Source organism: Schistocerca gregaria, chromosome 7, assembly GCF_023897955.1.
Source record: "Schistocerca gregaria isolate iqSchGreg1 chromosome 7, iqSchGreg1.2, whole genome shotgun sequence".
NCBI classification, from domain to species: Eukaryota; Metazoa; Arthropoda; class Insecta; order Orthoptera; family Acrididae; genus Schistocerca; species Schistocerca gregaria.
The window spans coordinates 540019014-540033424 of record NC_064926.1 but is presented as its reverse complement, the minus strand read 5'-3'; the positions used below and the strand labels follow the sequence as shown (position 1 = coordinate 540033424).

At 42.9% G+C, this 14411-nt stretch overlaps 1 protein-coding gene across 1 annotated transcript in view; it reads left to right on the top strand.

Moving 5' to 3' along the window:
* Positions 1–14411, top strand: part of LOC126282469 (uncharacterized) — a 147681-nt gene that overhangs the window by 31749 nt on the left and 101521 nt on the right. Inside the window, exon 4 of the mRNA XM_049982126.1 lies at positions 55–361. Coding sequence (XP_049838083.1) covers positions 55–361 — 307 coding nt within the window. The remainder of the gene's footprint in view (positions 1–54; positions 362–14411) is intronic.

Sequence of the window (14411 nt, the reverse complement as noted above, 5' to 3'; positions counted from 1 at the left end):
ACTCGACTTCTGTGGCTGTTCCTGAGATGGCCGTGTGCTGTTGTCTTGTGGCAGGAGGCAGCCGGTTCTCGTGGCGCAGCTACTACCAGGGGCAGCTGGGCCCGCCGCGAGAGGCGCTGGGGTCGCTGGGCCTGCTGTGCCTGGCCAGCCTGCTGCTGGCGCTGCTGTCGCTCATTTTCCTGCTGCGGTTGGCGCCCCTGCCCGCGGGGGAGCCCCCCTCAGACGAATACGTGCTGGTGCACGACGCCACGCTGGCGCTGTGCGCGCTCGCGCTTTCGCTGAACCTGTGCTGCCTGCTCGTCTGTGCTGTGCAGGTGCTCTTCGCCGTCCGCCTCGTGCGATCGCCACACGGCGCCGAGAGGTGAGTAACCACACTGTACCGTACCACTCTGTGACTCGAATAAAATGTTGTAGTTTTGTTCGTACAATATAAACTTCTGGGCTATTAGGCCGTGGTCCATATATTAAACTTTCTACTACCATTTCCTCTCCAACTGTGGGAGACACCTTCGGATGTAAAATGGCGAACTGCAACCAGAACTCGATGGAGCGCGAATATATGGGCAGGTTAGAGGGCACCACTGTCCATCACATGACGTCAGCTAGAAGATTATCTCTACTAGTGCCAACATTCTTGATTGAAAGTAATGGACCGTCATCCTTACTTTGGAGTGTTGACATCCAAATATCCATCACGATAATGCACCCACATATTCATCGCTGTTGGTGCGTGACTATTGCACATGAAACGAAATCACTGTGCTTCCTCATCCTCCATACTCTCCGGAACTGGCCCCTGTGGATTTTTTTGATTTCGAATGATGAAAACTGCGTTGAAAGGACGAAGATTTTCAATGGTAGACGAGATAAAATTCGCAGAACAGCGCTTTGCACGATCCAACAAGAGATGTACCAAGATAGCTTCTGGCTGTGGAAATGGTGTTGAAAGTGTTTTACCAATTGTGGAGGAGATTATTTCGAAGTAGGCCATGCACAATAAGTGAAAGATAAGTATAGAAAAAATTTGTGGATAAAGTTCTGGAATTTTTTGAACAGGCCTCGTAACAGTTGCCTTTTCGAGGCGCCAGTGCTCCTGCTATTTTTCATCGATTTTTGGAACAGCTTACTGCATCTCTGCTGGGTTGTGCAAACTGTTTGAATGACATTGTAGATTCTGGTCCCTCCACTGAGCAACATTTACAAATCTCCATACTCTTTTTTTTCTGTTTGTTGGGTTGGGTTGTTTGGGGAAGGAGACCAGACACCGAGGTCATCGGTCTCATTGGATTAGGCAAGGAAGGGGAAGGAAGTTGGCCGTGCCCTTTCAAAGGAACCATCCTGGCATTTGCCTGGAGTGATTTACGAAACAACGGAAAACCTAAATCAGGATGGCCGGACGCGGGATTTAACTGTCGCCCTCCCGAATGCGAGTCCAGTGTCTAACCACTGCGCCACCTTGCTCAGTTTTTTTTTTCTGTCCTCTAAGCGGCTGGGTTGAAGTATAATTTAGAAAAACGTCAAATTTTTCAACCTTTTATCGGTTATCATGGGTTTTCTCACGAGGGTCTGAAACCCTTGCATCAGCGTGTTTCTGCTATTGTATTGCGTCCACACACTACGTCTGTCAAAGAACTGTAGGTTGTTCTCAGCAAAGTCGCCTACTACCATAAATTTTCACTTGTGACTGCGACAATTGCTGCGCAAAGGGACTCAGTTTCACTGGTCGCCGACTTGTGAAACCACGTTTTCCACCAGTAGGGCCATGTTGCAGTCTCCGTCCTGCTTAGTGATGTACCAACCAGGCCTCCACTTGGTCCTTGCAATGGACGCTTCTCAGTATAGACCGTTGTTTTAGTACATGTATAACGGCAGTGCCGAAGTCTTGTGCTATTCCTCGATTAGGTGTTGAAAATGTTGAATTCAAATTAATTGATGGAATACCAGACTATTGCAATATGTCGATAACATATATATGAGATATACGTGCTGAATTTGTGGGATACAAGAATCAGCTATTTTCCAAGTACTATACTGCTGCTGCACTGATAAAAAAAAAATCAAGTAATTTTTTTCGATGTTGATGATAATTCTAGATGGTGAATAAATAAATGTATTTACAATCTTAAGTTTGCTTTGTGTTTTTATTTCTCTAGACAAAATGTCACATACGTTAATGCAGTTGTGTACACGTTACTGCACGTTTATGTACGTTAATGTATGTGACAGTCTTCCCTTGAAATATACCACTTGGAGTTCATTCTATCATGTAGCCGTTGTAGCTCAGTTGGTAAGGTGACTACGCTATAGTGGCTACACACATATTGTTTATCATACAAAAGCCTATTGCACGCCAATACCTAACACAGTAAGTATCATGGGCTGGGTGAAGCACCTTTGTCGCAAGGACTCTGTTGTGGGTGACTGGTCGTGTGATGATGACAAAGACCAGAAGACCAATAAGAAGAATGGAGCACTCCTTCCAGACAGCATACAAGCGATAATTCTAGGTCCTTCGAATTTCTTCACGGCTCTGTTAACGCACATAGACGGAGTCTGTTTCGAGTACCTTTTCGTTTTCTTCAAAACACTCTTTCAACTCAAGGACCAGTTACTGCAGAAAATATTAGATGGAGTAGATGGTGTAAAATACAGAGCATTCAGTGAAAGTGCCGACATCCCCCCAGCTGAAGAGATAAAGCCTAACACTGTCTTCATAGTTGACAATGTGGCTGTTGAAAAGCAGGACCAAATCTGTAGATATTTCTGCTTTGGTTGTCGTATGGTTGTTGACATTTTATCTGAGTCAGACATATTCCAGGATCCCGAAACAGTAGAGGGATAACGCCAACCTCATTATAGCCTTCAAACAAGACACTCAATTTAAAACACGTTTACCAGGCTCACATAGGGACAGACATGTCATACAATGAATTTGTAAAGATATGTGAGGATTGCTGGAATCAGTCACAATATAGATTTCTCGTTATTGATAAAACTCGAAAATTGAATGATGGTAGGTACAGCCAGAACTTCCAGGAGTTTCTCCATATATAAATGTAAAAAAATAGGTGAGTGCATCAGTAGACACTACAACATGGACAAATTCGCACGCATGGCAGACGTCCAGTCTGAGAGGTTAGGTGTGCATAGACAGAATGCTCGCATGTACACCGATATGAAATTTTAAAATCTGGAAGAAGGAATCTGTAAGGGCATTAAAGGACACTCAGAAACTTCTTGCACTTAACCAAAACTGGCTAGAGAACAGAATTAGCGAAACTGAGAGGAAGATAGAAGCTGAGGTTGTTGTTATTGAAGAAGGGGGTGCAGGAAAGAAGAAGAAGAACAAAGCATATATAAAACCACGTGATATACAGAGCTCAGATTAATATGTGCCGAGATGTCGACAATGCATAAAGTCATTCAGGTGCGCAAAGGAGGTCGAGAGAAATTATGCTTGTTGAGGCTGGGACATATGAATTGGGAGCAAACACTAAGAGAAACTTTTAAACTTGTTACCAAATCTATCATGAAGATGGCTTCGTGTGATAATGATCCAATCGCTGAATTCACTAACCAGTATGTGGTCAGTAGGATAGATAGAACATTTGGTGTCAGCAGGGAGAGACCGTACGTGCTAGGCTCTCTAACTATAAGTTTAACCAATAGCACAATACGCATTGGGGATAAAGGGTTTAAAATAACACCAGGGTTGATGAATCTAGTCTTCCTAAGACCCTCAAAAAACTTAAAATACTCTACCAATGATTGCAAAGTCTATGGTGAAATACTGCAGGTGACTGAGGTGCATAAAAATCCTGACAGAACACTGAGAAACCTGCAAAACTCTAAATACACAACCATTAAACAATCTTTACTGAATGAGCAACCTAAAAGCATTGGTGAGTGTGTAGACATTCAACATAAAGGAGTGAGCAATCAACTTCCGGAGTATGTATATTGCGATGAGCCGGATGAACTAATAGACAGACTTCGACATTTGATGGCTTCGGCTGTTGTGGGCAATACAGCACACTCGAATGAGGTTACCTCAGTAATTTCAGAACTTAGAGAGGAATCACTGAACAATAGTAGCGAATATGGAAACAGTGGTTCAGGAGCTGCACAAACCGGAAGAACATACCCGCGCAGACATGTAATGATGAAAGGACTAGACGACTTATGGCTGGCAGATCTTGTGGATATGGGTCTCTACTCCCGTAAGAATAAAGGTATATTTTAATGGTAGTTGATATATACTCTAAATTCACATGGGCATTTCCTGTGGAAACTAAAACAGGCAGAGATCTTGCTGTGGTGTTTGACCATTTGCTGCAGACAGGAACGAATCGATGCCCGGACAATCTTCAAACCGATTATGGTGGCGAGTTTTACAATGAACACTTCAAGACTGTGATGGAGCGATACAGGATACACCATTACTCCACATTTACTCACCTGAAAGCTAACATCATGGAGCGTTTGAACAGAACAGTCAAAGCTCAAATGTGGATGCGAATTAAACTTTGTGGTTCATACAAGTGGATAGATACCCTCCCACAGATAATTGCATGTATAATCGAACCAAATGTAGTACAATAAAAATGAGACCGATCGATGTTTGCGATAATTCACTCATGGACATAGTATATTTCCGCATTAAAATGCTGGACCCATGCAAGCTGAGTTTCAATGTAGGCGACTTAGAATGTATTTAAAAACATAAGACAGCTGTCGAGGAATCGTACTTACCAAACTGGTCAGCGGAGATATTCACAGTATCCAAAGTGCAGAGAACGAACCCTAGGACATATATCTTAAAGGATGGCAAGAGTGATGAAATTGCACGATGCTTTTACATGGAGGAATTGCAGAAGAGTTCTGAACCAGATGTATTTCTCATCGAATGCATCATAAGACGTCGTGGGAATAGAGCGGTAGTTAAATGGTTGGGATTTCCATCATCAGAAAAAAGTTGGATTGCCACTGATGAGTTAGTATATAACAGGGGGCATAGACCTCTATCTCCCCAGTAGGGTACCATGCATGATAGGAAGCACACCATTATAAGATGTGGAGGTGCTATTCTCGGCAAATTTCCTGTTGAATTGCACATTCCGGGATATAACTTCTGTGGACAAAGCTCCAGAAACGCCTGGCACGTGGTGATGCCTAGAGCATGACGTCACATATGCTGCAAATAAGGATCTCTCAGCATGCCACGTCGCAGACCGAATATTAGCCGATGAAGCCAAGAAAATAATATGAAGAAAATATCTCGGAATAGGTCAGCACATTGCTGCATTCATAGTTGATAAAACCATGCATGGAAAAATTAAGTTAGGCTTGAGGGTGATGAATTTCAAACGAATTATGAATGCAGCGTGGACAGCTTTGGAGGCGAAGAAGAAGAAACCCGGTTGTTTGAAAAACTGTATTCTCACTTCGATTTGTGCAGCTAAATATATGTTGAAGGGCGAGAAGAAGAAGAAGAAGAAGAAGAAGAAGAAGGAGAAGGAGAAGAAGAAGGCTGCAATTAAACCACCTAGGGTCCTACCACTACCAAAGACATCAGGTGGAATTATTCCATTCCTCATTCCAGCCCTTGCAGCTCTTGTCAGCAGTAGCTTCACTTACAGGAGGGGCTGCAGCTATTGCCAAAACGGTCAAAAACGCGCCGAATGTGCAGGCGCAACTAGGGGAAACAAAGCTACATAATAAGGCTGTGGAAGCAGCAGCTATCGGAAAGGATCTCTACTTGAACCCGTACAAGAAAGGACGAGGTCTCTTCATAAATAAAAAAAAGTCCGTCAGTTATCCTAACTGATCAAGCGCACTCATGAATAAAGATCTGGTTAAGCTTGTTAAAGAAAAACTTCACATTCCTGCATTCCGTGGTGTCCTTATGCGGGCTACTTTACCGAAGACCATGTGACGAATTAATGAGTGCGGAATTGTAAATTTAGATGTTGCTGGGAGTCCAGGGACCCATTGGGTGGCATAAGTTAAGAAAAATCGAAATACAGTTCAGTATTTCGATTCATTTGCAGATTTACAGCCGCCTGAAGAATTACAACGCTACTTCACCAGCAAAAGACGTGTCGTCTACAATTCCTGTCGATATCAGGACTTTAACACGTACCTGTGTGGACATCTCTGTGTTATATTCCTCCTCACATTCATGACAAATTAGCGTGCACCTGCAGCAGCGGACCTCTGGAATGAGTGCTATATTTAGATCAGGCGGATGGATGTCTAGCATGCACGCTTTCTCCTCCTCAGAGCAGGTGAGCCAACATCAACACATGTTAAAGAGCCACCACTGAACACACACCCATCATTTGAGGTTTAGATGCAATGTCATACACTCTGACTTTAAAAGAGCGAGGATCAGTATTACGTGCAAATTTCTTTCCACCAATTGATTTAAGTGCAGGAAGCTGTATAACAGCAATCCAAATTTCACAAAGAGTAACAATAAACAGCATCTGGAAATTAACAGTTGGAAGGAGATTCTAGAAATACAACCAGGTGCCTACAATACTGATGATTCAAATGAAGTCTTAAAACAGTCTGGGAAAGGTATTGAACTATTGGTAAACATCAATACGCTTAAATCTGAAATACGGGCAGAGAGTTCTATGGTCGACGTTAGGCGGAGATATTCAATAGGTCCACTGCTAGCTCATGTTTTGGTGAAGGACCCCAGTACATTTTACGCATCAGATCAGGCTGTGGACATACTTCCAGTCATACCTCAATGATAAATTGATTCACTCAATTTACAGATTCTTCCCTACAGTCGGTACTGGGTATAAAATAGTTCAAGCCCCCACATACGCTATATATCTCCCGGTGACAGTTCAGACATTGGACTATCTAGAACTGCATGTTGTGGACCAGAATAATCAACTTGTTAACTTTTCCAGTAGAAGAGATCATTGTATGTTTGCATCTAATGCAAGATGGGGATAAAGTATAAAGCTAGCACACCGAGCTCACAACCTGTTAGTGCAACGCAGAAATGCAAGCTAATAACACGCCTTAATTACGAATACCTTATTTCAGCAGGTTTCAAACCGCAAAACGACGTCGCTCAATGTAACTCAGTCGGTAGAGTATGATGATCGAATTGTATGTCATGAATATCACTGAAACAAACCCTACACTTCAACAATATTTAACAAAAATGATGAAATTAGGATTGTTATCCAGCATCAGGGCGGTTCTAGGTGCTACAGTCTGGAACTGCACAACCGCTACGGTCGCAGGTCCGAATCATTCCTCGGGCATTGATGTGTGTGACGTCCTTACGTTAGTTAGGTTTAAGTAGTTCTAAGTTCTAGGAGACTGATGAGCTCAGAAGTTAAGTCCTATAGCGCTCAGAGCCATTTGAACCAACCAGCATCAGGATGCTGTAGCACTGCCTTGCAAGAGCTTCCCGTATCTGGAGTGCACATTTAAGAAAGCTGACGGCACTGTGGTAACGCTCTCAAAGCTGATGCACAATGCTCTAGCATTCCTGTTTCAGGAGATACGTTATGAACTTAATGGTATCTAAATCGACCACACACGTTATGTTGGTCTAGATCAACCCTTAAGACATACATTTCAGCCTCAGCGTCTGATTCAAACAGCTTGGAAAATGTGGGTTGGTTCATAGATACCCCAGATGGTGAGGGGGGATAAAACCGATTTACCGCGTGTATACCACTAAAAATGCTTATGGGGTACTTTGAGGACATGCAGCGACTTATTATGAACGCTAAACAGGAACTTATTTTGGTGCACATTGCAAATGACGCAAATTCATTCTTTCAAACAGCTGCAGAGAATTTTCAAATCAAGATTAATAGTATAGTATAGAAAATGCCTCACATTAGTGTTGCTGACGAGGAACACTAGAGGCTCTTAACTAACCTTTGGCTCATCGGAGCTTTTTGAATACCCAGCCCTACCTACAGCATCCAAATATACGTGGGCTATTAAAACATCAGTGCAGTTGTCAGTACCTCAATTAATCATACTCGCATTTCAAACTCAAAGGTGTGGGAATGTATCAAAGTACTCAACTGGATTTGACCACTGCAAGTTAACTAACGCCAGAGTCTGCTTGAATTCCGAATACTACCCATATGAGACTCCACATCTTGCCTACTCAGTCCACAGAATTTCAAGAAGCTAACACCAATAACCGTGATGGACTGTTCAAAACAGAATGAGATAATTAAATCAGGGCCTGTAAATGTGTGGTTTGAAGTTCAATCTTTAACAAAAGTCCAGATCACACTTCAGCATATGCTCTAGCTCCGCGTGATTGTGTTAACTACTGCCTGCTCACTGATGTAGTGCAATGAGTTGCATAAATTAATAGGTGCTCTGATAGCTCTAAGGCAGATCATGATGTAACCCCAAGGTGTGAGGATCATAGCTGACGTTCAAGTATTTTACTACAATGACCGCAGGCGATTCATATTTATAGACTGTGCATTAATAGCATTCACACAAAGTGATGGAATAATAGGAACATTTGCATCAAGCATTGCATCGCCGAAACCATTCAAGGATGTGAAGTGAATTAAAACATGTAGAAGTACAATCTGCTTAACACACTTCTATCATGGAATTCACTGGGATGACCCAGGCATCTCTTATAAAGATTTGGTGCGAGTGCTCTGAGTGTTTAATCACAAGGAGACAATCATCTATGTTAAAGGTGATGAGAAGATTACCTGCCTGAGTAGAATCTACAAGTATGCTGCTATTCAAAACCTGGAATACTACGGATGTCCACCCCTCCATCAACTTAGACGGCGAACATGTGAAGAAGAAAATACCGTTATGTCTGCATATGAAAATGTAAAACTACTTTTAAGTTGGATGATGATGTCCAAATAAATGAAATTTAATTGAAATAATTTGTATTATTCTTTAACCTTCCATTAAATTCACAACTCTCTCTAATTGAAATAGTGTTTAAAGCAACAGACCTGTGCAGTGCAATGCGGCCATTGTACTGAAAATACATTTATGATAAATTCACAACTGTCTCTCAATCTCTCTTTGAAATAGTCTTTAAAGCAACAGACCTTATAGACCTATGCGGTGCAATGTGGATGTAACTGCCCATTGTACAGAAATACATTTATGATTTTAATCAAAATAATGGTGATTGAGGTTTGAAATAATAAGATTCAGCATTTTTACAAAAAAGTAAGTGAAATTATCATTAAACTAAGATATACTTGTCAATATGTGATTCAGCTTTAACAATATTTCGCGAAATATAAGTTTACAGATACGTGATTCAGATTTAACAATGTTTTGAGAAATATCAGTTTACAGGTATGTGATTCAGATTTAATTTTTTTTTGAGAAATATCAACATTCTGCTGTATACAGATACATGATTCAGATTTACATTTTTTGAGAAATATCAACATTCTGCTGTTTACAGATACGTGACTCAGATTTACATTATATCAGTTTACAACTAATGCAGAGGTACTATTACAACCTAACTACACTATCTTACAGGATAAATATTACCACTAGTGAAATTCCACCAGAAACAGAAAAGACTTTCAGGTAAAGCTGAACATTACTTCCTTCCAATACAACAAGCAGGTGAACATATTTCTTTGAAGTGGGTTGCTCTAAACATTTTCCACTACCACAAGCAAGTGAACATGTATATACACTCCTGGAAATTGAAATAATAACACCGTGAATTCATTGTCCCAGGAAGGGGAAACTTTATTTACACATTCCTGGGCTCAGATACATCACATGATCACACTGACAGAACCACAGGCACATAGACACAGGCAACAGAGCATGCACAATGTCGGCACTAGTACAGTGTATATCCACCTTTCGCAGCAATGCAGGCTGCTATTCTCCCATGGAGACGATCGTAGAGATGCTGGATGTAGTCCTGTGGAACGGCCTGCCATGCCATTTCCACCTGGCGCCTCAGTTGGACCAGCGTTCGTGCTGGACGTGCAGACCGCTTGAGACGACGCTTCATCTAGTCCCAAACATGTTCAATGGGGGACAGATCCGGATATCCTGCTGGCCAGGATAGTTGACTTACACCTTCTAGAGCACGTTGGGTGGAACGAGATACATGCGGACGTGCATTGTCCTGTTGGAACAGCAAGTTCCCTTGGCGGTCTAGGAATGGTAGAACGATGGGCTTGATGATGGTTTGGATGTACCGTGCACTATTCAGTGTCCCCTCGACGATCACCAGAGGTGTACGGCCAGTGTAGGAGGTCGCTCCCCACACCATGATGCCGGGTGTTGGCCCTGTGTGCCTCGGTCGTATGCAGTCCTGATTGTGGCGCTCACCTGCACGGCGCCAAACACGCATACGACCATCATTGGCACCAAGGCAGAAGCGACTCTCATTGCTGAAGACGACACGTCTCCATTCGACCCTCCATTCACGCCTGTCGCGACACCACTGGAGGCGAGCTGCACGATGTTGGGGCGTGAGAGGAAGACGGCCTAACGGTGTGCGGGACCGTAGCCAAGATTCATGGAGACGGTTGCGAATGGTCCTCGCCGATACCCCAGGAGCAACAGTGTCCCTAATTTGCTGGGAAGTGGCGGTGCGGTCCCCTACGGCAGTGCGTAGGATCCTACGGTCTTGGCGTGCATCCGTGCGTCGCTGCGGTCCGGTCCCAGGTCGACGGGCACGTGCACCTTCCGCCGACCACTGGCGACAACATCGATGTACTGTGGAGACCTCACGCCCCACGTGTTGAGCATTCGGCGCTACGTCCACCCGGCCTCCCGCATGTCCACTATACGCCCTCGCTCAAAGTCCGTCAACTGCACATACGGTTCATGTCCACGCTGTCGCGGCATGCTACCAGTGTAAAACACTGCGATGGAGCTCCGTATGCCACGGCAAACTGGCTGACACTGACGGCGGCGGTGCACAAATGCTGCGCAGCTAGCGCCATTCGACGGCCAACACCGCGGTTCCTGGTGTGTCCGCTGTGCCGTGCGTGTGATCATTGCTTGTGCAGTCCTCTCGCAGTGTCCGGAGCAAGTATGGTGGGTCTGACACACCGGTGTCAATGTGTTCTTTTTTCCATTTCCAGGAGTGTAAATATAAACAATTAACTGTGTGGAACTCACATACTTAAAACTAGTTCTGACTGGACGGCTAGCGGCAGTTGAAACTTAGAAACTAAAATCTAATCTATAACCACTTACACACATGCACATATGAAGTCCGAAAACTTTCATGACACTTTAAAAAAATTTATTTTTTGGGTTTCCTTTTTCTTGACATATTAATTACTAATGAAGATGAAATATATTTACATACAGACTTTTTTCTTGACAGTTTTTTTACTTTTTTTAATTTTTTCGTTTTATGATTTTTTTCCTTGGCACATTTATTCTACTAAATAAGGTATATATTTACACAGACATTCACGTATTTCCTACAAACAGGCTCCCACACTCATTCGCACACTCAGACACACATGGAACCAACCGGACTGATACACACCACACATCACATACACAACCAATAATTTCACTATGACAAAAGAGCTATACTATTCGATGCATAAACCCCCTCACCGCATTCACACACCCATTCTCTCTCTATCTCTCAATCAGAGTCCCTCACCCCTTCTTTTGCTTCAAGTAAGTAGTGTGAGTAAGGGAGGGTCTCCACCCCATCCTCACAAATGTCGCTTTTTCCCATCATCATGAGGAGACAATCCAACTTTACATTGCAGTACAATGTACACTTCGTGATCTCGGCATTGAATACTAGTTTGCTGAACGATATTTGGAGGGGCACCTGGAATGCTGCAACCATACAGGCACTGCAAATAGTCTTCAAGCATAAGTACTTGAGATGCCGCACGTCTACCACCCTATGCCCGCCTCTGGGTGGCCCTGTCTATTGTACAATATGCACATATTTTGGACCTCAATCCCACAAACTCTACAATCGATAAACCATTCACCTCATCTTTCATGAGACCGATAACCTTCTTGTTCTTAGGAACAATACCGTAAGGATTATCGACCTTATATGAAGATGTGTCGAATTCTTTACTGTGGCACATAACTACTTCATATGGATCGCAGTTCTTGATCCAATAGATAAATCTGTCTGTAGCGATATAAAGCAACTTGTAGTGGAAGCGGTACATGTAGAATTTAGAGATATCCAGTTTGCACATCCCCAAATAAATAGGCTTCATAAACTCTACTACAGTCTTCGACATCTCCACAGAAACAAATTTTTCATTGAAGATAGTGGATCACTTAAAAGTTGGCCTGGCAATACAATTTCTCACGCCGTAACACCCTTCCCATGTGGTTCTAATCAAAATATCGTGCTCTTTTCAAAAATTCTGCATAGTTTTCCCTAAAATGGAATTGTTCATTAATTTATAAAAATCTTTCTCAAAATCATTACTCGCGACCACCCTCTTTTCGGTATTTAGTTCAATATACTCTATCAACCAGGGGGATTGCTTGAAGGAGATAGTCCGGATGATTCTAAGAAGCTTCAGCCCTAAGCTGAGGCACTGCTGGAGGTTAAAATAATGAATAATATACCTCTGCTTCTCTCCAACAGTTTAGGGATGGTGCTTCCTCACGTAATTTGTTGCTCTGGACATAATGGCAAATCGCTTCTCTCTCCATGCAAATTATTAGGATATGTGATGTCTGCCTTAAGCACATATCCTAAATAAGAATCTGCCACAAGACCCATTATTTTCCACCTAACCCCTTCAATTGGTTTTCGGGCACCCATCGAAACCCACCAACCAGCAGTGGCTGCATTGTGGCACGCCGGTATAAGTTGTTCACATCTAAGTACATAATGTAACTCGAATCAAGGGATGCAGTAAACCCGACACCCATCCATGGGTTATTCGCCTTGTCATGCCTGTGGACGCATTGACAAAGTCTCCCATGGATCCCGTGCTCAAAAAATAGAAGCATTGCAGCATCAGTCAAAAGTTCGATGCCGCACCCCATTTTTTTTTAAGCATAGCATCCCAGGACAACCCAGGTGCTGTGTAATAAAAGGTGGGGTCCAGAGAGTACGTGGGCATACATACACTCCGTAACTTTTCGAAAACACCTGCAAGCAAACGCACGTCTGTGTCCATGTATAGTCTTGCATATTCCCCCAAACTGGGGATGCTGAACTCCCGCCAGACATTCACGGCATGCTCATAATTTGCTATAGTTACATCATCGCCTGTGAGAGTACTGAAAAATGCAGATATGTTGGCAAGCCTGGTTTCATTGAGTTTTGCCATACTGTTAACTTACTCGTATGGGAAAACTCCTTTCCTAGTCGCAAGTTGGAACTCTTCCTCATCAGGAAATGCAGATCGAGTAATATGCGTATCATTCTGAGGTAAAGATTCAACGAGTTTCTGGAGTGAAGTGCATAAAGCGTAAATAGTCAAGGAAGTGGAGCGTAATTTTTGGCGTCATTTGTTTTGAGAAATAAATGTACTTCTCAACAGTTACAGGGAGGACACTGACCTGATCATTCTTCATACCGAAATTAGCCAGGTACTCAATGAGAAAATGAGCGTCATACCCATTCAAATTCTGAAAAAAGACAGGTACATTCCATGGTAACTTGCACTTCAAATTGCATGCCTTATGAGGTGCACGGTGGAACTTCCCCGTAAGATGGCAATGATCTCTACGGAGAGTTTCCGCTTTTCTATCTAACGGTAGCCCACAAATATGACAATTAACCGCCTTTTCATACAATTCATCATCTTCTTCTGATATGGTCATGGGCATGTTGGTGATGTAGAGCTTATCAACTTCCCATGAACGGTTTTCAAGCTCAGTGAGGAGCCAAAGCACAAGATCATCTCCGACATAAGACTTGTAGTGGTTAAGTTTAAAATCATATCCACACACAACTTGGAACGCTGCTGCATAAGGTACATGTTTTTGTGTGAAGGTTGCATGTGAGGCTAAGGGGTTCCCTTCACAATGATCCAGCAGGCATTCTAAGTCGGTGTACACAACTAAAGGACATCACTGCTGGTGGTGAGCATTTTGAAATTTAATGAAGTTATTTTCCTCTGTGGGCATAATAACACGTATCGGGCCCTTGGAAGCACACTCTAATAGATGTATTGCTAATAACTTTTCCGATGAAAAATAATTCAGACACTTTAAACAAATATGCTTTTTACACCAGTTGTTAGTTAACAGGGAATAAAGGAGGCAGGGCATGTCTTTCATCCAAACATAGTGATAATTATCACTTTCTGAGAAGAGCATCATGTTTACATGCAGCTCTCACATCCCTGCACATTTTGAGAAATGGAGGGGGCCGACGGTAGTGTGCTTGTCTTGCTCATCTGATTTGTCGTTACTCTTATCCA